This window comes from Channa argus, chromosome 24 (genome assembly GCF_033026475.1).
Source record: "Channa argus isolate prfri chromosome 24, Channa argus male v1.0, whole genome shotgun sequence".
In the NCBI taxonomy this organism is placed as follows: domain Eukaryota; kingdom Metazoa; phylum Chordata; class Actinopteri; order Anabantiformes; family Channidae; genus Channa; species Channa argus.
This window is the reverse complement of record NC_090220.1, coordinates 10,166,742-10,192,500: the sequence shown is the minus strand read 5'-3', so window position 1 is coordinate 10,192,500 and position 25,759 is coordinate 10,166,742. Positions and strand designations below refer to the sequence as shown.

Here is a 25,759-nt window from a genome sequence, read left to right as displayed (position 1 = left end):
ATTTTTTTCAGATTTATTTAAAGAAAAGCATCTGAGGCTTGAAAAAAGATTTCTGATTTAATTGATATCTTTATTCTACATGAAAATAAACCAAAAACCAACCAAAAGCTAGAAATCCAAGCAACCACCATCAGAACACCCAAACACATAGAAAGGCCATGGTCTGTCAGGAACATGAACCCACAACCTTCAACTAAAGGCCATGCATCTGTAATAGAAATTTTATGAATGTAAAACACTTTAGATGATTCTAAAATACAGACCTCAAAGTTTAGGTTTAATGCAATGTGAAGCTAACCAGCAAGTGACAGTTACAGTGTACATGTAATCAAATCTATGGGTGCTGCAATAAAAGCAACAATACATGAAGAAGTTATTTGCAAAATGCAGCTACTTTTTATAAAAAATATTTTTATAAACATAATACTAAAAGTTTTCATCACAATCCATACACATTAAACCATATTCAGTTCACTGGTGTAGCCTTTTATATTATATTTATACAGCTATGATGTATGTATGTACAGTAGCTGTTTAAAGTTATAATACAGATAATAATGGTTCAAACCAAGCTGAAAAGCATGATTTTAAGTGAAATGCTGTTCTAAGATGCCTGTGAAGGGAAGTATAAAAGTATAAAAGCAAATTGAGTCCTTTGTTTCCTGGGATGTTGCTAAAAGAAGAGGCCGTCCACATAATATGCTTGTAACCACTGAGAAAAAAGAAGCTCACTGGCAGCTGGTTCAACCTGCTGCCACAAGCTATCATCCTTTCTCTTTCTTTTTGTTAAGTGACTTTGTTTCTTAAGGTCTAAACTGTTCTTGACTCCAGACTCCAAATCACATTAAATCAGTAGTCAAACACAAAGGGTATAGAAACAGAACAAGTACAGATCAAGGAGAACAATATTGTGAGCACTGAGCAGTTGGCACTCATTACCACTGGGGGGCAGGCTTAGCTTTAACACACAACTACATCTACATAACTACTGCATGCTGTAAAGGAAAAGTTGCACTTCTTAGTTATTGGTTTTCTAAGAGCATATATTCTGGTCTGTATTATTAATAGAGGATAAATTAATCTTCTGTTATAGGCTGACATACACAACTGGAGTGTGTACTGGAGTGTGTACGTACAGTATGCACATCCCTGTTAATTTTCAGTTAGTATGTGAGTCTATGGAGGCAAAAGCCTAAACAAACTGACAGACACAACATCTTACCAGAAATACATTGTTGATAGATACATATATACACGGAATCATGGTTAAAATGATCACTAATAACTACATTTTACTTCTCATTTACCAGATCATGGTGACTAGACTGTAGTTTAGCTCAATGAGACTGCGTATCTGCAGAGCCAACAAAAGGCTGCATGCCTTCATAGGCTCCACCAACAGCTGTCCGAGCAGGACTACACAGAGTGCAGGCAGGAGCAGGAGGGGGGGGGGTTGGTTCCAGTCAGACAGCGGTGAGTTCAGCAGTTGAAGCTACAGCCGATGCCTCTGCACTCTAGCTATCAAAGTAGATTTATATAGCCTCCATTTGTTAGAAATAGGGAAACACAACTGGAGTGTTTATGTCTGCACAAAAGCAGCCAGGCTCCTTTGGAGTCATATTCCCTATGTCCACTCTACCCATGAAAGCGGAGCGCAGTCGGAACAAGGAGCGCCTGGAGGCTAGTCTATCCGGCCTGTGTGAGCTGGAGTTGCTCAAACAGAGGCAAGAATGCAGAGTGCGGAGTGCTCTCTGCCTCGGGGATTCGTCTGTGCCCTGCCGGCCGCCTTGGGGAGCTCTACGGTTGGCCTGCTACACCCTGGACACACCAAAAGGGAAAGAGGCGAATAAATATGACCTCAGTCTGCAGACTGTAAGTTTTGTTAACTGTCTGGCAATATGTTTTTATTTTTTTATAAGGTCAGTATAATCAATGTCCTGGTAGTTTGTTGGCATACAGGAGAGTGCTAAAGTGAGATCTGTTTACACAAAAGTTGCCTATGAAGCAGTGAGATCATTGACAACATAACCCGCACTTTATGCCGTTTAGATACATTGCGTTACCTATTCCATGCTGAAGACAATAGGATACAGACATCTCTCTCAGTCATACCAAAAAGCATAAAAGCTTGCATCAAAAATCAACCTGTTTCCCCTCTCTTAAACATGTAATTGTCCCTACAGCACATAATGAAGTAAATTACAAAATGCATGGACACCTTCTGACTTGATTTTCATTTGCAAAGATCTAATATAGTAAATCACTGCACATCAAGTTTCAGTCTCAACCTGGCACAACCACATTGGGTTATTACTTGTAATAAAAATAATTGAAATAGCATATATTTGAGTCAGTTATAAGCAGCAAATGGAATTGACACTATGCAGACCTCCAATGTGCTTATAGCTTGCAGTCTGTCAGCTTTGTGGAGTAGCAGTGACACAAATATCTTTCTGAAAAAGGATGTACTGCATACAAAGATAAACTGACTGTAAACACTTTGAGGCCGTTCATTTAAAGGAAGATGAATATTTTCATCTTTCACTCTTGCTGCAGCATTTTGGATAAATTGCAGGATTTTTAGAGAGTTATTTGGGCATCCCAAAAGTAGGGAATTACAGTAGTCCAACCTAGAAGTAACAAATGCATAGACTAGTTTTAGGCATCACTTAATTAGTTATTAATTTTGGCATTGTTCCGTAGGTGAGAGAAGGCTGTCCTTGAGTTTTGTTTTATATGTTAAGTAAAAGACAAATCCTGGTCAAAAATAATTCCAAGGTACCTTGCAGTAGTACTGGAGGCCGGACTTATGCCATCTGGTTTCATAGATAAACATAGCTCGGTATCATCAGCATAGCAATGGAAATTAATGGAGTGTTTTCTAATAATTTGTTTTAAGAGACATATATAAAGTAAAAAGTATTGGTCCTAACACAGAACCTTGTGGAACTCCATAGCTAACCTTTGTGTGCATGGAGGATTCACCATTAACATGAACAAATTTAAATCTATCATATAGATAAGAGTTAAACCAACCTAGTTCCTTTAGTCCCAATTTTGTGTTCCAGTCTCTGTAATAAAATGTTGTGGTCAGTGGTATCGAATGCGGCAGTAAGATCCAACGGAACAAGTATAGAGACTAGGCCTCATTGATGATTCTACAACTTTTGTACATGAAGATCTATCTTTAATATTTGGGGGGAGGATCTGGTGAATTCTTTCTCTAATAGCTCAGACTTTTGAGTGACAAGTTGTCACTAAAGCATTTAAAAACTTAGAAACAGTACAGCAAAAATACAGAGATTACATTTGCTAGCCAAACTTTGTTGAACATGAATTCAAAACTATACGGTTTATGCTCAGTGCATTAAATATTGTGTACTAATGTAATTCAGTCCTGTGAGCTAGAAAAGGCATTTAAACACTGTGTGTTGTTATATCCTTTCCTTACTTAATTTCTAAACCATGATCCAAGGTTACTAATTCAATGCTGTTTACATTACTGCTGTTTACATGTTATTTACTGGGGACTAGTTGATGCATGACATGTCAGGAATTCCTCTGGTGAAGTTGAGAACATCAGCAAAGTGACAAATGTAATATAATAACTATTTCAGAACATACAGCAAATCCAAAAGTCACTGGTTGACCTGTAGCCTGAATGAGATAGAGTGCATAACCAGGTTTGTGGTAAAGACCCGCCAATGCAAGAAAACAGTGTAATGAGGAAATAGCAGACAATATATATGTAATTAGAGACACAGCAAACACTTTTCAACAGCAGCAGAGCTGCTGAATATGTTTCCTATGCTTTCTTTCTTTAGTTGTTATTCCATCAGTATAGATTGGATTTTTTTTCAGGAATGGCAGATATTTCATTTAGGAGAAGACTGCAGCAAGTCAAGCCAAGTACACTATAAATAGTTTTGGCTCTGTGTTGACGTCTCAGTTTGCGCAGGCAATGATTTGAATTTGCACCATAACCATGGTTTTAGAACAGAGTATATTGCTGGAAACAGACCTAAATAAAGACCCTGAGGCACCAGCAGGAGGGATACAAGTTTTCTTTGTTCCTTCGGAATTTACTGAAATCGTAATCTAAGGCATATAATAATCTAAGGCATATAATATATATCTTTCATTAAATTAGTAACCATAATAATAGTATGGTGAATATTAATTTTTATATTAATATTAATAGTTGGTGGACTGATGACAAGATGGTGGACAACCTCAGCAGGAAGTCTCTCACCCTTCATCAAAACTAATGGTCTTAGACCTGGCCAACATTAAAGAACAGGCCCAGACCAACAGGAGGGTTAGCAAAAGGAGGGTTACTCCCCTGGCCAATGTAGTTTTGAAATAGCTTTGCATCAATGATTTGTGTTGAAGTTTAACCACTACAGTATTCAAGTATTCTTTTAGGTAAAGGAAAATGTAATCAGCCAGGTTCATATATAATTTCAGCAGGTCTTTTAATTTATAATTGGCCTTTCTTACCAGCTGACTCCCTCTAGCATGTCCATTTCAACTGCCATCCTGTTCATGTCCTCACAGTTCTGCAGTTCTGCTTTAATATGCATGATGACAAACGCTATAATTTTGAAGGATGAAGATATTAAACTATTCTCTTTACATTGCTTCACACAATGCAGCAACACCACCTGCAGCCTCCAACTGTGACCATAACATTTAATCTAGACCTTAGGCAAAAAATGTAATGCATCAAATCCATCCAGTCATCCAGTATTGCAAAGATGTGAATGTGGGTGCTGTTCTTTAGTTCTTTTAGCTAGATAAACTTGTTAAAGTAGAAATTGTGGAGAGAGTGTTTTACACTTCAAAAGTATAGTTTTGTTTTACCATAATACATTAATTTAATTTTGCATTGTTTGTGTTAGAGGCTGAGAAAAAGACATTTACATTTACATTTTGTCATTTAGTCATGAGGCTTTTAGCCAAAGAGACTTACAAGTAAGGTACAAGGTAAGCAAAAATCTAAGTCAAGGAGAAAAACATCAAAGCAAAGTCCTATCAGAAAAGCGTTTACATTTCATGAGATGCAAGTGCAAGAAAGAACAGAAAGGAAGGTTTGTTTTTTATAAAAATAGATTTAAGTGAATAGGAAGATGTGGAAGAGTTCTGTTTCAGCAGTTTTGTGAATGTTGGGATTGAGTTTGTTGAGCGTGCAGAGTTTGGTAGCTCGTTCCACCATCGTGGGATCATTGCACTTTAGAGTTTTGCTTGGTGTCTACTGTGCGGTGCTGGGACCACCAGATGTCGTTATTTGGTGGACCACAGCGGACGGGAAGGATTGTAGACCTGAATCAGTAAGTTGAGGTAAGCAGGAGCTGTTGAGGTGATCACCCTGTAGGCAAGAGATAGAGCTTTGAAACTGATGCGAGCAGCTACAGGAAGCCAGTGTAGAGATCTGAAGAGTGGTGTGACATGGGTACTTTTTGGCTGATTAAGAATGAGACGTGCTGCCGCATTTTGGATCATCTGCAAGGGTTTGACTGTGTTTAGGGCTAACACCAACCGCAGTAACAAAGCGTTGCAGTAATCAAGATGAGATAATACCAGCGCCTGTTCAATGAGTTTGGTTGAATATTCCCTGAAGTAGGGTCTGATTTTCAAGATTTGTAGAAGGCAAATCGGCATGCCCTAGAGACAGAGGAGATCCCGAGATCCTACTCCATTTCTCTTCCTATCTGACCCATGGTAGAGCAACTTGAACCCTGCTCCCAAGCTTCTAGCCTTGCTATCTTTCCACCTGGTCTCCTGAAATTACAGTATGTCCACCTTCCTTCTCTGCATCATGTCATCAACTCTCTAGCCTTCCCTGTCATAGTCCCAACATTCAAAGTCCCTACTGTTAGTCCTACATTCTTAGCTTTCCTCTTCTCTCTTTGCCTACAAACACACCTTCCTCCTCTCTTTCTTCGACCAACAGTAGTCCAATTTCCGCTGGTACCCTCTGTAGGTCAACAGCACCAGTGGCAGTCGTTGTTGACCTGGGCCCCGACTGTCTTTTTTGGGTTGAAAGTCATGATTCGCATTTTTTATTTGGCATGTGTTTTATGTCAGATGCCCTTCCTGACACAACTCTCTGCATTTATCCAGACTTCGGACTGGTACAAGAAGACACTGGCTTGTGTCCCCTTATGGCTGCATTAATCTTAATATGAAAAAATACATTTTATAAATCCAAAACATAATAAAATACTTGCTACAGAAAGTAGTAGTTACTTTCACTTTTGCCAGACCAAAAGACAGAAATCAGGCAGAAAAAAAATCCTTGCTTTAAGCCCTACTACCCTACTAATCACAGATCAGTATTTCTGATCAGCCACTTTGATAACACCACTCTCAAAACACTGATCCCCAAGTTCCCCCTGATGGGTTCAGTCAAGTACCTGAGAAGCCTAAGTTGATGGAATGGCAGGAGTATGAGGTGCATGTACAGAGTGAGCCATTGAAAGTGCCGTTCTCCAGGACATTGCCTCTCTACTTAGACAATTTTTCTAGTGGATGCCTGCCAAGCAGCCTCTAAACCCTCCATCCTCACACACCTGGATTCAAGATGCATATTATCCCCCTGTCATGGCTCTACTTACATATACCTCTGATCTTTTTTATCCACATAATGCACACTACACTTCATATTTGGACACTGTGACATTATTTCAATTTGCAATTGTAGTTTTCTGTATATTTTGTTATGTTTTGTTTTGTATATATTCCATATTGTTTACAGATGCTTGAATGTCTGCCATCCTTTGCAATGGCAGTTTTACACCCGTTCGATGTGTGGTACAGTTTGTTTTAAAACTTTTTGTTCTTCTACTTTAACTCCACATTGTCTACAGTCCTTTATTTTACTTATATTATTACTGAATTACTGTTACTTTGACTATTGGACATATGACTCTTGTAAGTGATGTCTAGATTGCAAAATGGGTAGTACTGCTTCTCAAGTCCGGTTTCCTGTATATTGTAGGCTACACTACCTCAACACTAGCTCAAACTGTTGGAGCAGGGATCCCCAACAACCTACAGAAATCTTTGCTCATAGCTTGTAACAGCTACGGATAATCAATTTGTTGAGTTAATACATAATTGTTTATTGCAGTAATGTGACCTAAATAACATCTTGTGCAAATGCACTCTAGACTCATGCAAAAAAAATCATATTAATTATGTGTTGATGTGTTGTAAAGTAATTGGCCCAGAGTTGCTTTATGTAAACAGCAGAGTGTTTCAGAGACCAACAGTTAGATACTGTGGCTTTTCTGGGCTTAGCATTTGTGCATTTGGTCTGGTGTTATCTGTGTTTATGTTTTTGCTGTCATCCCATGTACTGTAAGTCTCTAGTGGAGACCAGCAGCTGTGTGGCCACCATATAGTGCATTCGGAAAGTTTCCACAGCACTTAACCTTTCCACATTTTGTTATGCAACAGCCTTTTTTCAAAACAGACAAAATTCATTCTACAGACAATACACTATAATGACAATGTGAAAGAAGTTTATTTGAAATCTTTGCGAATAAAAAAAATAAATAAAAGCTTACAATACTTTGTTGAAGCACCTTTAGCACCAATTAAAGCCTCAAGTCTTTTTTGAGTATGATGCTACAAGCTTGGCACAACTATTTTTGGCCAGTTTCTTCCAGTGTTTTTTGCAGTAACTCTCAAGCTCTATCAGGTTGGAAGGGGAGCGTTGGTGTACAGCCATTTTCAGATCCCTCCAGAGATGTTCAGTCGGGTTCAAGTCTGGGCTCTGGCTGGGCCACTCCAGGACATTCACAGAGCTGTCCTGAAGCCACTCCTTTTCTATCTTGGCTGTGTTCTTGGGGTAAATGTCCTGTTGAAAGATGAACACTCGCCCCAGTCTGAGATCCATAGCACTGTAGAACAGGTTTTCATCAAGGATGTCTGTGTACATTGCTGCATTCATCTTTCCCTCAATCCTGACTAGTCTCCCAGTTTCTTCCACTGAAAAACATTAAACATGAGGCTGCCACCACCATGGTTTACTGTAGGGATGGTATTGTCAGGTGGTGAGTGGTGCCTGGGTTCTTCCAGACACTTGCCATTCAGGCTAAAGAGTTCAGTCTTTGTTTTATCAGACCATAGATTTTTGGTCCTTCAGAGAGTCCTTGAGAGTCCTTCAGGCTGATTGTCAAGTGCCTTTTACTGAGGAGTGGTTTCTGTCTGGCCAGATGGTTTTCTTCTGGAAGGTAATCCTCTCTCCACAGAGAAATGCTGGAGCTCTTTCAGAATGACCATCGGGTACTTGATCACCTCCCTTACTAAGGCCCTTCTCTCTTGATCGCTCAGTTTGGCCTTCCATTTACGGATGTTGGATACCACTGTGCTCATTGGGACCTTCTATGCATCAAGGTTTCTGTACCTTTCTCCAAATCTGTCCTTGATACGATCCTGTCTCAAAGGTCTACAGACAAGTGCATGGACCTCATGGCTTGGTATGTGCTTTGACATACGCTATTAACTGTGGGACCTTAAATGGACCGACCTATGCCTTTCCAAATCATGTCCAACCAACAGAATTTCCCACAGGTGGACTCCAATCAAGTTGTAGAAACAGCTCTATGATCAGTGGAAACAGGATGCACCAGAGCTCAATTTTGAGTTTCATGGCAAAGGCCATTAAACTCTTTTTTTTTCTGTCTTTCTTTTTTTAATAAATGCAAAGATTTAAAAGAAACTTCTTTCACATCATCATTATAGGGTATTGTTTGTAGAATTTTGAAAAAAATAATCCATTTGGATAATCCATTGATGATCCATTTGGAATAAGGCTGTAGCATAACAAAGATCAATGGCTTTTGGTTCATCCCTTTAGGGGTTGACACAGTGGAACCTGTTCTGCAAGTTGATTTGGCATGAGTATTTACACCGTATGCCCTTCCAGCCACAACTCTCCCATTTTGTCCAGGCTTGGGACTGGACTGAGGTTGCCCTCGATGGCTGGGTGGGGCCACACCCACAGCTTTCTGCACCCCAACCCGATGCTCTTCCTATTGAGCCAGAAGGCCCCCTAAGGCTGTAAAGTAAAAAAATGTGGAAAAAGTTAAGCACTGTTAATACTTTATGGATGCACAGTAACTAAACAAAAAAACTCTCCGATGTAATGGATGTGTTTGGGCTTTGAAAATACAGTAACATGTCTGTAACTGCTGTTAAAGCACCTGGTGGGGTAGAAAGATAGGTAAGATGGTTCTAAAATAAATAGTTAAAAAGGGGGGTCAAGGGAAAACAGTCTGTCAAGTCATGATTACCACAAAAATAGAGATTCGTCTTCAAGAATATCGAAACACGAAAGCCTTTCTGACAAAGAAGGATTCTCCTCTTAGAAGTGTTTCTGTTTCATGAAATGCAAGTGCAAGAAAGAGCGGAAAGACAGGTTTTTTTTTGTTTTGTTTTTTTTTAAGACGAAGAGTTCTGTTTTCAGTGTTTTTTTGAATTTTGGGTTACAGTAGGTAACTTGTTCAACCATCATAGGGTCACTGAGTTTTGCTTGGTGTCTTTTGTGTGATTCCTGGGACCACCAAACATCATTCATTTGTGTGTGTGTGTGTATGTGTGCGTGTGTGTGTGTGTGTATCAACACACTTACTTCAGGAATACAAGAAGCCATTGAGCCGGTGTGGTCTCATTTAAGTAGCGAAACCCATACACAGCCCCTTTCATACACGAAATGCATGACATAAGCCCAGCTTCATTCAACATGTGCAAAATGTCATAACTTCCCTTAAAGGTCCTAACTCAGTTAGGAACTTTCTTGAAACCAAAAAAACATTTTTACACACACACACACACACGCACAGACACAAACATAATTTTGTGGTGTCACAAGTTAATTTGCATGTTGAATCCTTAAAGGACCCCTTCACTCATGTTAAAGTTCTTTTGGTTTTAGTTTTGGTAGTGCATCAATTGGAGGAACCTTTAGTTCAGATAATGAGTTTGCAGAATTCATGATGAAAAAAAATATGTACCAAAGTTAAGTTCAGCGTAAAGATGACATCCAGCAAAAGTGCTCAAGCTCAGGCTACAGAACCAGTGTGGTACAGAACGATAATCACTCCACCTTATCAAAAAGTCTCACATTACAGAATCAGGTCATTTTCTGGTAAGAGAAGTCTAAACTAAAAAGAAAATAATCTTTCTTAGATATTTGCTTTGCCGGAAACAAGGTTCTTATGCTGTGTATCCATTTCTATGATATAAGGTGGTTCTGACCATCTCTCTGTTGATAAGGAATGCATCATATGAGTGGCAGGGACAAAACATGGATCATAAATCTGGTATTATCCATCATGCAGCAGCTAATGTGTTAATTTAGACAACCATTAATTCTCCCATATTAACCTCATAACCTCACAGTATACTGGTAACTACTACTTTAGTAAAGACAAAAAATGTCAGAGATAACTTAAATCAATATCCAGTGTAGACACTAACGGTGAAGTAAGACAGCAGTTGCAAGAGACTATCAAACTTTTGGAAAACGAACTAAGCAAAAAAAAAAAAAAAGAACTTATCTTGGAGTTTTCCAACATTGCCACCACACAGGCGAAGCACCTCGCAGCTCTTAATACCAAGAGCTACGTGGAACAAACAGTCTCTAGCCATCCGGCTGTTTGTTCAGTGACTCAGGACCCCGATGTCACGCTGCCGTGGTCTGGCCCTGTTGCTTCCGCTGGAAACACAGTGCCAACCCGCGGTCTTCTGGCCCTGTCGGACGACCAATGGCCTGTCCCGACATGGGCCTGCTCCTCGCCGCTGACACTGGAGGCCTGGATTCCGGCTAAAAGGAGACATCGGACGACACCTGCTGCAGCTAATCTGGTCAACCAGTCCATTCGATCACCTTTCCCGGTGCTGATGGACAACCGTTTCACTGTTCTTGAGGAGCTTGAACGGGCGACTTCCCCGGCAGTGGTTCCCAGTGACTGCCTGCCCCGTGAGATACCACACGGCTCCACCTCCGGCGGGCAACGCGGTCGGAGCATGCTGCCGGGGGTGAGAACACTGTCCACAGCGTGTCAGTCTCTGGAGACTGGCTGACCATTGAAGACACCTGTGGCTCTGTTGTGCTTACCTCTCCTGCATCCTCCGCTCCAACCCCCGACAACATCCACAGGTATAAACAGTCAGAGATATTTATAGAATCTGACGTTACCAACAGACAAAATGCAGCTCTTATGGATTCTAATTTTTCACACAGGGAATTTTATTATTTTGTTGAATGTTATGATCTTAACCACACTGCTCTTTTCCCAATAGAGAGTATGTCTGTTCCACGACCACCTAGGTCGTGGAACAGACATACTCTCTTATCAATAAACCCTAGAGCGGAACATAGTTATAACTTATTTGAGAGCCTTACTCTTAGCCTTTCACACCAAAACTGGAAAACTCAAAAACCACTATTATTTGTTATCATGTACCGTCCTTCAGTCCCTTATTCAGAGTTTTTGATTAAATTTTCAGATTTTCTATCTGATTTAGTGCTTAGTACAGAGAAAATCATTGTAGTGGGTGACTTTAACATTCATGTAGACAGTAATCTCTTTGTAATCTGAAAGAGATCAGTGACTGTAAAGCATTGGTAGGGGAGAATGTAGCCAGTCAACACAGGATTGTGGTGTGTAAAATGATGCTGGTGGCGAGGAAGATGAAGAAGACTAAGGCAGAGCAGAGGACGAAGTGGTGGAAGTTGAAAAAGGAAGAATGTTGTGTAGTTTTCAGGGAGGAGCTGAGACAGACTCTGGGTGGTTTGGAGGTGCTTCCAGATGACTGGACCACTACAGCTAATTTGATCAGGGAGACAGGTAGGAGGGTACTTGGTGTGTCATCTGGAGAGAGGAAAGTGGACAAGGAGACTTGGTGGTGGAACGAGGAAGTTCAGGAGTGTATACAGAGAAAGAGGTTAGCTAAGAAGAAGTGGGACACTGAGAGGACTGAAGAGAGTAGAGAGGATTACAGGGAGATACAGCTTAAGGTGTAGGTAAAATGGTGAATGGTAAATAGTCGCTTATATAGCGCTTTTTTATCCAAAGGGCTTTACAATGTAGCTTCCCATTCACCCATTCACACACACACCGATGGCGGTGGCTGCCATGCAAGGTGCTCACCTGACCCACCGGCAGCAACTTGGCGTTCAGTGTCTTGCCCAAGGACACTTTGACTTGTAGCCAGGAGCGGGGATTGAACCACTGACCTAGTGGTCCATGGTCAACTGCCTTACCAACTGAGCTATAGCCACCCCCTGTAGAGGTGGCAAAGTTCAAACAAAGAGCATATGAGGACTTGTATGCTAGGTTGGACACTAAAGAGGGAGAGGTGGATTTGTACAGATTGACCAGACAAAGAGATAGAGATGGGAAGGATGTGCAGCAGGTTAGGTTGATTAAAGATAAGGATGGAAGTGTATTGACAGGTGCCAGGAGTGTGATGGGAAGATGGAAGGAGTACTTTGAAGAGTTGATGAATGAGGAAAATGAAAGGGAACGAAGAGTAGAAGAGGTGACTGGTGTGGAGCAGGAAGTAGCAAAGATTAGTAAGAGTGAAATGAGGATGAAGAGTGGAAAGGCAGTTAGTCCTGATATTATACCTGTGGAGGTAGCGAAGTGCCTAGGAGAGGTGGCAGTAGAGTTTTTGACTAGTTTGTTTAACAAAATCTTGGAATGAGAGGATGCCCGAGGACTGGAGGAGAATTGTACTGGTGCCAATTTTTAAGAACAAGGGAGATGTGCAGAGCTGTGGCAACTACAGAAGAATAAAGCTGATGAGCCACACAATGAAGTTGTGGGAAAGAGTAGTGGAAGCTAGGCTAAGGGCAGAGGTGAGCATTTGTGAGCAGCAATATGGTTTCATGCCTAGAAAGAGTACAACAGATGCAGTATTTGCTTTGAGGACGCTGATGGAGAAGTACAGAGAGGGTCATAGGGAGTTGCATTGTGTCTTCGTAGATTTAGAGAAAGCGTATGACAGGGTGCCGAGAGAGGAACTGTGGTATTGTATGAGGAAGTCTGGAGTGGCAGAGAAGTATGTTAGAGTGGTGCACGACATGTATGAGAGCTGTAAGACCGTGGTGAGGTGTGCTGTAGGTGTGACAGAGGAGTTCAAGGTGGAGGTGGGTCTGCATCAAGGATCGGCTCTGAGCCCCTTCTTGTTTGCTCTGGTGATGGACAGGCTGACAGATGAGGTTAGACAGGAATCTCCATGGACTATGATGTTTGCAGATGACATAGTGTGTGAGAGCAGAGAGCAGGTGGAGGAAAATCTAGAGAGGTGGAGGTCTGCTCTGGAAAACAGAGGAATGAAGCTTAGCTGCAGCAAGACAGAATACATGTGTGTCAATGATAGGGACCCAGGGGGAACGGTGAGGTTACAGGGAGCAGAGGTGAAGAAGGTGCAGGACTTTAAGTAGTTAGGGTCAACGGTTCAGAGCAACGGAGAGTGTGGAAAAGAGGTGAAGAGGCGAGTGCAGGCAGGTTGGAACGGGTGGAGAAAAGTGTCAGGTGTGTTGTGTGATAAAAGAGTATCAGTGAGAATGAAAGGAAAGGTGTTCAAGACGGTGGTGAGACCAGCGATGTTGTTCGGCTTAGAGACAGTGGCACTGAAGAAAAGACAGGAGGCAGAGCTGGAGTGACGAGGATGGACAGGATCAGGAATGAGTACATCAGAGGGACAGCTTTAGGAGATAAAGTCAGAAAGGCCAGATTGAGGTGGTTTGGACATGTTCAGAGGAGAAACTGTGAATATATCGGTAGAAGGATGCTGAGGTTGGAGCTGCCAGGCAGGAGGTCTAGAGGAAGAGCAAAGAGGAGATTTATGGATGTAGTGAGAAAGGACATGAAGTTAGTTGGTGTGAGTGAAGTGGATGCAGAGGATAGAGTTAGATGGAGGCACATGATTCGCTGTGGCGACCCCTGAAAGGGAACAGCCGAAAGGAAAAGAAGAAGTAGATGCTGACAATAACTGCCTGAGCACTGCGTTTAATTCATTTTTAGATTCAATTGGTTTTTCCCAAAATGTAAATAAACCCACTCACTGTTTTAGTCACACTCTAGACCTCGTCCTTACATGTGACATTGAAACTGATAATTTAATAGTATTTCCTCATAATTCTCTTCTGTCTGGCCATTTTTTAATAACATTTGAATTTACAATAACGGACTATACAGCAGTTAAGGAAAAGTTCCACTACAGCAGATGTTTATCTGAAAATGCTGTGAACAAATTTAAAGAAATTATTTCTTCATCTTTTTCACCACCATCTGTCAATGCTATGGTGAGTAGCCATCTTACTCTTGTACAAGTTGATTATCTAGTTGACGATTCGGCAGCCTCACTACGTATGATACTAGATACAGTTGCCCCTTTGAAAAAGTAGGCAGTGAATCAGAGGAGCCGACCTCCATGGTACAATTCACAAATGCACAGCTTAAAGCAGGCATCATGAAAGTTAGAAAGGAAGTGGCGTTCCACTAACTTAGAAGAATCCCGGTTAGCCTGGAAAAACAGTTTAAAAATGTACAAAAAAGCTCTCCGTGATGCCAGAACAGTATATTATTCTGCAGTAATAGAGGAAAACAAGAACAACCCCCGGTTTCTGTTCAGCACTGTAGCCAGGTTGACTAAGAGCCATAGTTCTGCTGAGCCTATTATTCCCTTAACTCTGAGCAGCAATGACTTCATGAGCTTCTTTACTAATAAAATTGTAGCTATTAGACAAAAAATTTACCAGATCCTCCCTACAAATATTACAGATAGGTCTTCGTGTACAACAGCTCTAGAATCCTCAATAAGGCCCCAGTCCATCTTGGACTGCTTTTCACCCATAGATCTCACTGAGCTAAGTTAAACTATCGCTTCATCAAAACTAACAACATGTCTTTTAGACCCTGTTCCAACCAATTTGCTCAAAGATGTTCTACCTTTAATATACACGTTCATATTAAATTTGATCAACCAATCTTTAGAAACCTTCTATGTACCAAAGGCCTATAAAGTAGCTGTAAGCAAACCATTACTTAAAAAAACTTGTCTTGATCCAGGTGATTTAGCCAACTATAGACCAATATCAAATCTCGCGTTTATTTCTAAAATCCTTGAAAAAGTATCAAAACAATTATGTGACCACCCTTATAAGAAATAATTTGTATGAAGATTTTCAGTCAGGATTTATAATTCATCATAGTACAGAAACAGCACTGGTGAAAGTCAACAACGATCTTCTCTTGGCTTCAGATAATGGACTTGTGTCCATACTCGTCTTACAAACCTTAGTGCCACATTTAACACCACTGACCACAACATTTTATTACAGAGACTAGAACATGGATTTGGGATTAAAGGAACCACACTGGTTCCAGATTGGTTTAAATTTTATCTGTCAGACAGATTCCAGCTTGTTCATGTTAATGATGAATTCTCTTTCTGCAAAAAAGTTAGTTATGGAGTTCCACAGGGCTCTGTGTTAGGACCAATACTTTTAAATCTGTATATGTCACCTTTAGGCAAAATTATAAGGAAACATTCCATAAACTTCCACTGCTATGCAGATGATACCCAGCTCTATTTATCTGTAAAACCAGAAGATACTAACCAATTAGTCAAACTTGAAGGCCTGGATGTCCTACAATTTCCTACTTCTAAATTCAGACAAAACTGAAGTAATTCTCTTTGGGCCTAAAAAGATGAGAAATATGCTGTCTAACAATATAGTTACTTTAGATTACTTAACTTTGGCCTTCAGTACTGCGGTGAGGAACCTTGGAGTTTGTTTTGACTAGGATTTGGCGTTTACGTCACATATAAGACAAATCTCTAGAACAGCCTTTTCCACCTATGGAACATTACTAAAATTAGAAGCATCCTGTCTCAAAGTGATGCCAAAAAACTAGACCATGCATTTGTTACTTCTAGTTTGGAGTACTGTAATTCCCTACTTTTGGGGTGTCCTTATAACTCTCTAAAAAGCCTTCAGTTAATCCAAAATGCAGCAAGAGTGCTGACTGGATTAGGGAAGAGAAATCATATTTCACCTTCACTAGCTTCTCTCCATTGGCTTCCCATAAAATCTAGAATAGAGTTCAAAACCTCCTTATATACAAAGCTCTTAATGGTCAAGCTCCATCATATTTAAAATATCTCATAGTTCTGTATTGCCCAGTTATACCATTTCGATCCCAGAATACAGGCCTACTTGTGGTTCCCAGAGTTTGCAAAAGTAGAATGGGAGGCAGAGCTTTAGCTATCAAGCTCCTCTTCTGTGGAACCAGTTTCCAATCCAAATTCATGGGGCAGACACCCTCTCTACTTTTAAGACTAGGCTTAAAACCTTCCTCTTTGATAAAGTATATAGTTAAAACTGCTCAGTCAACCTAAACTAGCTCCTACTTAAGATGCTATAGAGTGATGCTAAGATGCTAAGATGCTATTTAGAGTGTTGGGGGACTCCCGCAAGTGCAATAAGCTCCCCTCCTCTTTTTCTCTATACATTTATTTGTCACCACTGTATGCTATTAATTTTGTGTCCTACCAACCTGTATAATGTTTTGTTGTTGCATTTTGTTGCTCTTTTCTTTTCTCCCTTCACTTTCCACTCACCCCAACCGGTCAAGGCAGATGGCCGCCCACCCTGAGCCTGGTTCTGCTGGAGGTTTCTTCCGTTAATGGGAGTTTTTCCTGTCCACTGTTGCCTATGGCTTGCTCAAGGGGGATATGTTGGGTTGCTTCTACATACTTGTCTAGTCTGGATTTTATTATGTAAAGTGCCTTGAGATGACTTTGTTGTAAATTGGCACTATATAAATAAAGTTGAATTGAATCGAATTGAAATCAGTCAGATAAATTGCTCCACTTGGTGACATGTTTCTTCATGCTGAAGCACTTGGTCATGAAGTTGTTAAAAAATGTCACTCACCAAAACCTTTTACGGTGAGTCTGCATGCACAGTTGCAGCCAGTTGATCCTAACCACTGTAAAACATTATAGCAATTTGGGACAACATTGTTTAACAACTATTCAACCAGGTGCTTTGAAATTAGAAGAAAGATGTCACAGAGGGGCATGATGTCTTACAGACTGATTGACATTAACAGTGAGTAAAAAATATTCAACGTTTTAGTGTTTGTGTGGGGGTTGTTACAAATACAGTTAATTGACAAAATTACTGAACTTATCCTTTGAAACATTGTGTTCTTGTAAGTTGGAAAAAACATTTAAACTAACTTACCATATACTACCAAATAGGATGCTCATTGTCTTTACCAGGCCTTGAGAATTGCTGTCCTTTTAATGTTGACATCAATGGTAGGCTTTGTAAAAGTATTCAAATGATAAAAACGGTCCTAAATACATAAATACTTTCTCTTTTTGTCCAGACCTGCATATAAAAATAAAAAATATATCTCTGGGGTAAGAAAGTCCTTTGTCACCATTTTTACATTTTGTAGACTAAATTAGAGAAGAACTTCGGATTAATGCATTTTAAAAAAATCTTAGTTGCTGTTCTAAAAATGCTAATACAAAACTATTTACATGTCTTGCAAGACCAGCTAGCTTCTGTCTAGCGCAATAAAATAAATTAATCAATCAATCAATCAAATAATTCTGAATGGCACAAAAGGTCCGTAGGATCTATCAAGAGTTGAAGAATATAGTCAAATGTAAAAATAATGCTTTCTAAAATGTAGAGAAACTAAAAAGAAAACTCAATTAAATGTAAATTTAAGTTCAATTTTGTTTGTAATACATAAATTGAAACTAGACGATATAATACAGTCTTAAACCATACTAACAAAACAATGTTATACATATTCTGTTCCTCCTGACACTTTAGAACATTAACAGGATTCAGTAGTATGTGACTGAATCCACCAGGCCTTTTCCCCTTATGGCTTCTGCAGAGCCACACATAAACATAGGACATAAAATTACTTATGCTATAGAATTTGGTTTAGGGTTTTTACAGTTTTTACCACATTAGCTGAAATGTATCTATAACCTCCCTGGACCCCATGCAGTTTGCGTATCGTCCAAATCGTTCCACGGATGATGCCATCTCCACGACCCTCCATCTGGCCCTCACCCACCTGGACAATAAGGACTCATACGTACGAATGCTGTTCATTGACTTCAGCTCAGCATTCAACACAATCATCCCTCAGCATCTGATCGAGAAATTGAGCATACTGGGCCTGAACACCTCCCTCTGCAACTGGATTCTGGACTTCCTGACTGGGAGACCCCACTCAGTCCGGATCGGGAACAACATTTCCAGCACCACCACACTGAGCACTGGAGCCCCTCAGGGCTGTGTGCTCAGCCCTCTGCTGTTCACTCTGCTGACGCACGACTGTGTAGCAATGCACAGCTCAAACCACATAGTCAAGTTTGCCGATGACACGACCGTGGTGAGTCTAATCAGCAAGAACGACGAGTCAGCTTACAGAGAGGAGGTGCAACGGTTAACAGCTTGGTGTGGAGCAAACAACCTGTCTCTGAACGTTGACAAAACTAGAGAGATGGTTGTGGACTTCAGGAGAGCACAGAGCGACCATTCTCCATTGATCATCGATGGATCCTCAGTGGAGATAGTCAATAGCACCAAATTCCTTGGTGTTCATCTGGCGGACAACCTCACCTGGTCAGTCAACACCAGCTCCATCACCAAGAAAGCCCAGAAGCGTCTCTACTTCCTGAGAAGGCTGAGGAAAGCCCATCTCCCTCCCCCCATCCTGACCATGTTCTACAGAGGGATCATTGAGAGCATCCTGAGCAGCTGCATCACTGCCTCGTTTGGGAACTGCACCGTCGCGGATCACAACACCCTACAGAGGATAGTGAGGACAGCTGAGAAGATCATCGGAGTCTCTCTGCCCTCTATTATGCATATTTACACAACATGATGCATCCGCAAAGCCAACAGCATTGTGGACAACCCCACACACCCATCACACACACTCTCACACTCCTGCCATCAGGAAAGAGGTTCCAAAGCATTCAGGCCACCACATCCAGACTATGCAAAAGTTTTTTCCCGCAAGCCATCAGGCTCCTCAACACACAGAACTGAAATGGAACTTAAACACACTACAAACCGAACTCAGCACATTCTCATCACTAACTACTCATCTCATTCCACCACCACTTATTTATTATTTATTTACTTTTATCATTCTACATTTACCGAACTACACTGTTTACCTGCTGTTTTTTGCACATTCCAATGCAATTGCACGCTGGACATTTAAATGCACTATACCGTCTGCTCTTTTTTACACCCTTAGCACACTTGACTGTACTGTACTGTACTGTAAAATAGTATACAGTAGGTTTACTGGTCGGCACTGTCTTGGGTTTTGTGTCCTGTCCTGTGTTACTTGTGTTGTCTGTCTACACTGTCTGTCTGTACTGTTTTTGTTCTGCACTGTTTGCAATTGGTTGCACTCGATGCACTTTACTATAGCTTGTGTTGTTTGTAGCACCTTGGTTCTTGGAGGAACGTTATCTCGTTTCTACTGTGTACTGTGTACCACTGTGTATAGTAGAAATGACAATAAAAGCCACTTGACTTGACTTGACTTGACTTGAAGAACACACAGCTGAAAGCTCAAAACCCACTGCATTCTTTATCAAAACATATTTTATAGTGTAAATAGGTTTATGATAAAGTAAAACTATGGTTACAAAATGCTTACCAAAATTAGAGGAACCCTCAATTCAGAACACATGGAAAGTTCTAGTTAAAAGAAAAGAGGAAAATCTAGAGAGTGGAGGTCGGCTCTGGAAAACAGAGGAATGAAGCTTAGTCGCAGTAAGACAGAATACATGTGTGTGAATGAAAGGGACCCAGGTGGAACGGTGAGGTTACAGGGAGCAGAGGTGAAGAAGGTGCAGGACTTTAAGTACTTAGGGTCAACGGTTCAGAGCAACGAAGAGTGTGGGAAAGAGGTGAATAGGCGAGTGCAGGCAGGTTGGAAAGGGTGGAGAAAAGTGTCAGGTGTGTTGTGTGTTAAAAGAGTATCAGCGAGAATGAAAGGAAAGGAGACGGTGGTGAGACCAGAGATGTTGTTCAGCTTAGAGAAAGTGGCACTGAAGAAAAGACAGGAGGCAGAGCTGGAGGTAGCAGAGCTTAAGATGTTGAGGTTGTCTTTGGGAGTGATGAGGATGGACAGGATCAGGAATGAGGACATCAGAGGGACAGCTCATGTTAGATGTGTTGGAGATAAAGTCAGAGAGGCCAGATTGAGGTGGTTTGGACATGTTCAGAGGAGAAACTGTGAATATATCAGTAGAAGGATGCTGAGGTTGGAGCTGCCAGGCGGGAGGTCTAGAGGAAGACCTAAGAGGAGATTTATGGATGTAGTGAGAGAGGACATGAAGTTAGTTGGTGTGAGAGAAGAGGATGCAGAGGATAGAGTTAGATGGAGGCACATGATTCACTGTGGCGACCCCTGAAACGGAACAGCCGAAAGGAAAAGAAGAAGATGCATTGTAACTAAAATTTGTGCTTGTCCTAAAGTATTTGTGCAAAATCACATTTGTAACTTTTCTTTTTCACAAAGAAAAATTGTGTTGTTTTGCAATCTTGTTTCAGATCAGATCTCATGTTGTGCATTTGCAGATCTCATCCTGTGGATACAAAATCTTTTTGCACTTTTCTCTTGTGGGAGGGAGGGGAGAGGGGGGAAGCCACATGCATATTAGCCAATCAGATCACTGTTCTTCCAGCCAATCAAAGAGCTACGGCTTTTGAACTCTGACCGCTTAATGTAAACAAGATGGAGCTAAGATGCTAGCAAGACCTCCAAGGAACATCTTGGTTAATGTACAAGTGAGTTTATATTTAACAAACTAAACATTTTGATTCAGTATAGAATAAGCATGGATACATAGTTTCTGCCATGTCAATCTGTGTTTATTGTGCCTTCATTGAGAAAATGTCAACTAAGCAGCTAGTTAGCATGCAGCTGCCTGCTGACATGAGATTCTTTGATATATGAACTCAGTAACTGATATGAATGGGTGATATGTGGATTGACTGATCACAGTGTCACTGCCTCTGGTTAGCTTTGATATTTGGGCAGATGCAGGTGAGTTTGGATGTGTCTATAGATACATAGTTATCCGTTTGCTCTTTAAAATACCTCCCAAGTCTGGCAAATAGCATCTCTGCTGAATGCTGCATTTGGCCCAGCAGACGCCAGCCTCTGTGCTGTAGTGTAAGCAGGAGTGTCACTTTATTCGTGGGAACACTGATAAGGTTTCCCTATAATATAATAATATATATTCCCTATCCCCTATAATATATATTCCCTATAATACATTTCATGCAGATGATATTGCATCTGCATGAAATGTTGGTATTATCAAAGAGTATTTTTGTTGTCTAAAGGCAAAGTGCTATAGTGTCAGGCAAATTCATATGGTCATAGCTCAAATCAAGTGTTTCCAATGCACAGCTGTTAAAAGCTTGTTTTCAGGTATCACACTGGAAGGTGGGATTTGAGCTACATGCATGCCCCTCACATGCAAGAATGAACAGAGTTGGATTTCTGAAACTTGAGTGCGACTTTGGCGCAGGAAGGTAGCGCGGTCATCCACCAATCTTACAGTTGTTGGTTTGATCCCCACCTCCTCCGGTCACACGTCGAAGTGTCCTTGAGCAAGACACTGAACCCCAACTTAGTTACTCCTAGTGAGCCTTGGCTAGCTGCAAAGCAGCTCCATCGGTGTATGAGTGTGATTGTGACTGTGAATGGGTGAATAAGCAGTGTAAAGCGCTTTGAGTGCCAATAGGTAGAAAAGCGCTATATAAGTGCAGATAATTTAATAGTACTTCCTCGTATTCATCTTCACTTTCAGCACAAGCCCTGGTTTGGAATAGACGTCCAACTGATAACACTCTGTAGACATTAGTATGGTTCTTTTTTTTTTTTTGGAAGCTTATCACACCTTCATCAGGCCAGTAGTCAGAGGAAAAAAACAAACAAATATTATTTCGATGTATATTACTGATTATATCAGTATTGAACTAGTACTAGTCTATAACAAAAAAGTTCAAAATGTGCAGACATACAGTTTCAGCCACTCCCTAAATCCCAAACTCCCAAATTTTAGGAAACTGTTGTGACACTAAAGGACAGTTGTAAAACTATGTACTGTTAGTGAAGGCTAGTTTTTCCCATTTATATTTTGAAAGTATATTAAAAGGTAAGACCTGAACAGTACCACAAATGGCCTCCAAAGCTTTTACAAAGTATCTGTATTTAATGGGCACTAAGTGTACAGGGATAGGGCAGACCTTATTACGAGATCCATTATAAGTTACAGAACTACATCTCTCTTTATCTTGTAATTATGATTTAGGGAACATAAATATGAGAATGTTTCAGAACCTGCCTTAGAATAAATCTATTTTTTAGTGTCTTCACTATAAAAGTAGTCCAGTGACAGTTTTCAATACTTCCAAAAGTCCTAAACGTAAAACAGAAATACTGATAGATAATTTGTTAACGTTCTAAAAAAACTCTAATCCAGGTTCTGAAATGTACTCATGAGATCGCTAATTCAAAATTACAAGATCTAGATTGTATAAATACGAGATTCTGATCTCTCGTAATCTGTAATAATGTAACAAGTAAGGTCTCTTTCTCAATGTTCTTATAAGGCTTCTGGGAATATACAGCCTCGAGTCTTACTTTGGTCTTTGCTGTGTATTTCAGAGCCATATCAAGTGTTCTCCATTGGGTACAAAGGAGTCTTTAGAACAGCAGGTGGCAGAGCTAAAAATAAACTCTGAAGTAAAATCAGCAGATACTGATCTGGAGGACAGCCGACACATTTCAGGTAAAATCACCAACTCAGCATCTCCTACACAGAACATCACCCCACTTGGCACACAGTTTAAAGATGGACAACCTAAAAGATGTGGTCTTGCTACTTTGTGACTGTTGTATACTCCAATATGTTGCACCACAGAGACAATATCAAAATAAGATTTATTTGCAATGTACTAGCTACAAGAATGTCTGTGTGGTCCCAGTCTCATTTTTAAAAAATGAAAAAAAAAAAGGAAAAAGGAAAGGAAAAACTCCCTTTAACGAAAGAAACCTCCAGCAGAACCAGGCTCAAGGTGTGCGGTCATCTGCCTTTACTGGTTGGGGTTAGTGGAAAACGGAGAGAGAAAAGAAAAGAGCAACAAAAAGCAACAACAAAAAATTGGGCAGGTTGGTAGGACCAGTAGCTGTGCACTGGAAAACACACAGCTCCATAGCCGGGGACACTTGCAGAAAGGGACAGAGAGGGAGACTGAGAAATATGTCGTGAGAAAAACTGTAAGGCAAGTTAGGAGCCAAAAGGCAACTCACAAGTGAATGATAATGGTGAATTTATTCAGCAAAATGGAGAAATATGCAGAGCATGCAACTACACTCAGACTACCTCTTTAGGAAACCCCAATTCCCACCATTTAGTCAATTGGTTACAACTACCCTTATATTTTTTTGACATTTCTTCACATAATGGTGACAAATCAGTTGGTAGACTGTGCCCAGGCCAGGCGCTTATTTCTCTTCTAGTACCCAGTACTAAACCCATTTCTTTAGTGGCCGTTCTTTAGTGCTATCTTTCCTCGTGCGACTCAGAATTTACTGCGCTGCATACAACAGTAATCGATAACACAAGGGTTCAACTATGACAACGTCTTGTCAACTACCCAACCAGTAGTGAGTTTTATAGAGCTCTCTTACCTAGTTCTGGTCTGCTCGTGTTACTCCGTTGCTATTTCACCGCCGTATAATGGTCCGTATCGCTACTGGATTGGATCGGCGGGTGGGCTCCTTAGGAGAAGAGCTTCTCATCCATAGGGACGAATCAACTGTTACTTGTGTGCACTGCTACTGTTTGTCCATCATAGTCCAGACCACGCATCCAATCCCACTTCTGACACCAATTCTGCCGTGCCAAAAAGTGCAGGTTAGGAGGCAAAAGGCAACTTACAAGTGAATGATAATGGTGAATTTAATCAGCAAAATGGAGAAACATGCAGAGCAGAACAGAACTACACTCTAGAGTGGGCCAAATCAGATTTGACCCAGATGTGTAGGTTGTTCAGCCTTTTTATACATTTAACTCAACAGCTGGGTTTACACAAAGAACAAAGGGATGAGTAAATGCAAATTAACCTTAACCTTAATGTCATAGAGTAGTGACAATTGTGGGGTGAGAGGAGAGGACAGAGGGACAAGAGGAGGGGGGTCCCCAGCAGTCTAAGCCTATAGCAGCATAACTATAACTATATGCTTTATTAAAGAGGAAGGTTTTAAGCCTAGACTTAAAAGTAGAGAGGGTGTCTGCTTCCCGAATCTGAACTGGGAGCTGGTTCCACAAGAGAGGAGCTTGACAGCTAAAGGCTCTGCCACCCATTCTACCTTTCGAAATTCTGGGAACCACAAGTAGGCCTGCATTCTGAGATCGAAGTGGTACTATGAGGTCTTCTCTTTATGATGGAGTGTGACCATTCAGAGCTTTATATGTAAGAAGCAGGGTTTTCTATTCTAGATTTTATGGGAAGCCAAGAGAAGCTAGTCAAGGTGAAAATATGATCTCTCTTGCTAGTTCTAGTCAACACTCTTGCTGGAGCATTTTGGATTAATTACAGGCTCTTTAGGGAGTTACAGTGATGATACAACATAAATAATGATTTTAATGAATATGATAACACAATTGATAAAGTATGATGTAAGAATGATGACACTTATGATAAAGTGTAGTTATGATAATCAATTTGCCACATTGTCCAGTTTTAAGAATATATACTACACATATTACTGTTTCCAAACCAACCACTATAACTTAAAAACTGTAATTTACAAATATTGTCACAACTTTACTCTTTAAATTCTGTTAACCTTACTTAAAAAGCAAACAAACATGCAAACTGATTCCCCTTACAAAACAAGTAAACTGAAACAGGAATTTAATTTCGTATTTAAAAATTCTATTAAGTATAGTCCACTTGCAATGTAGTTTACACAACCAAAAAACAGTGTACAGGTAATAGCACCACAAAAATATGTTACATCCATCTTCATAATATTGCTCGCCTTCGTCCTGTTCTTCTGTCCTTATCCACTCTCTGGTCACATCCCATCTTAACTACTGTAATGCTCTTTTATCTGGTTTTCCACACAAGCTTCTCCATAAACTCCAACTGGTTCAGAGCTCTTCTGCTCATATTTTAACCCAGATTCTCAATATAATAATAATATTAATAATAATATATTTTATTTATAATGCACTATAATGAAGCAAATCTCAAATTGCTACAAGGAAGATGCTGGAGAAAAAACTGTATAAAAATATCTACAATGACGACAATATAATACAATAATCTAAAAACATCTAAGAAAACAGCTAAAATATGATTTCCTAAAAAGGAAGGTTTTCAGTACTTTTTAAAATCATCCACCATCTGTGCTCTAAGGTGGACTGGCAGGGTATTCCACAGACAGGGAGCAGTGGATTCAAACGCCCTGTCCCCCATTGTTTTGAGTTTTGTCCTGGGTGGGCAAAGACAGTCCCTTTGGCCTAAACGTTTTTTATTTAAATTATTATTATTATCAGCAGGGTCACTGAATTTGTAAACTGGGAAAAGAGTGCATAGATAATACAGATACATTAAATTCAGAATAATTCATAACATTTTGTATAG

General features: G+C 40.4%; 1 protein-coding gene across 1 annotated transcript in view; it reads left to right on the top strand.

Annotated features, from left to right (window-relative positions):
• Positions 1-1,436: 1,436 nt before the first annotated feature.
• LOC137109060 (dapper homolog 3-like) overlaps positions 1,437-25,759 on the top strand; it is a 36,103-nt gene continuing 11,780 nt past the window's right edge. Inside the window, exons 1-2 of the mRNA XM_067494404.1 lie at positions 1,437-1,872; positions 22,770-22,893. Coding sequence (XP_067350505.1) covers positions 1,582-1,872; positions 22,770-22,893 — 415 coding nt within the window. The 5' untranslated portion in view covers positions 1,437-1,581. The remainder of the gene's footprint in view (positions 1,873-22,769; positions 22,894-25,759) is intronic.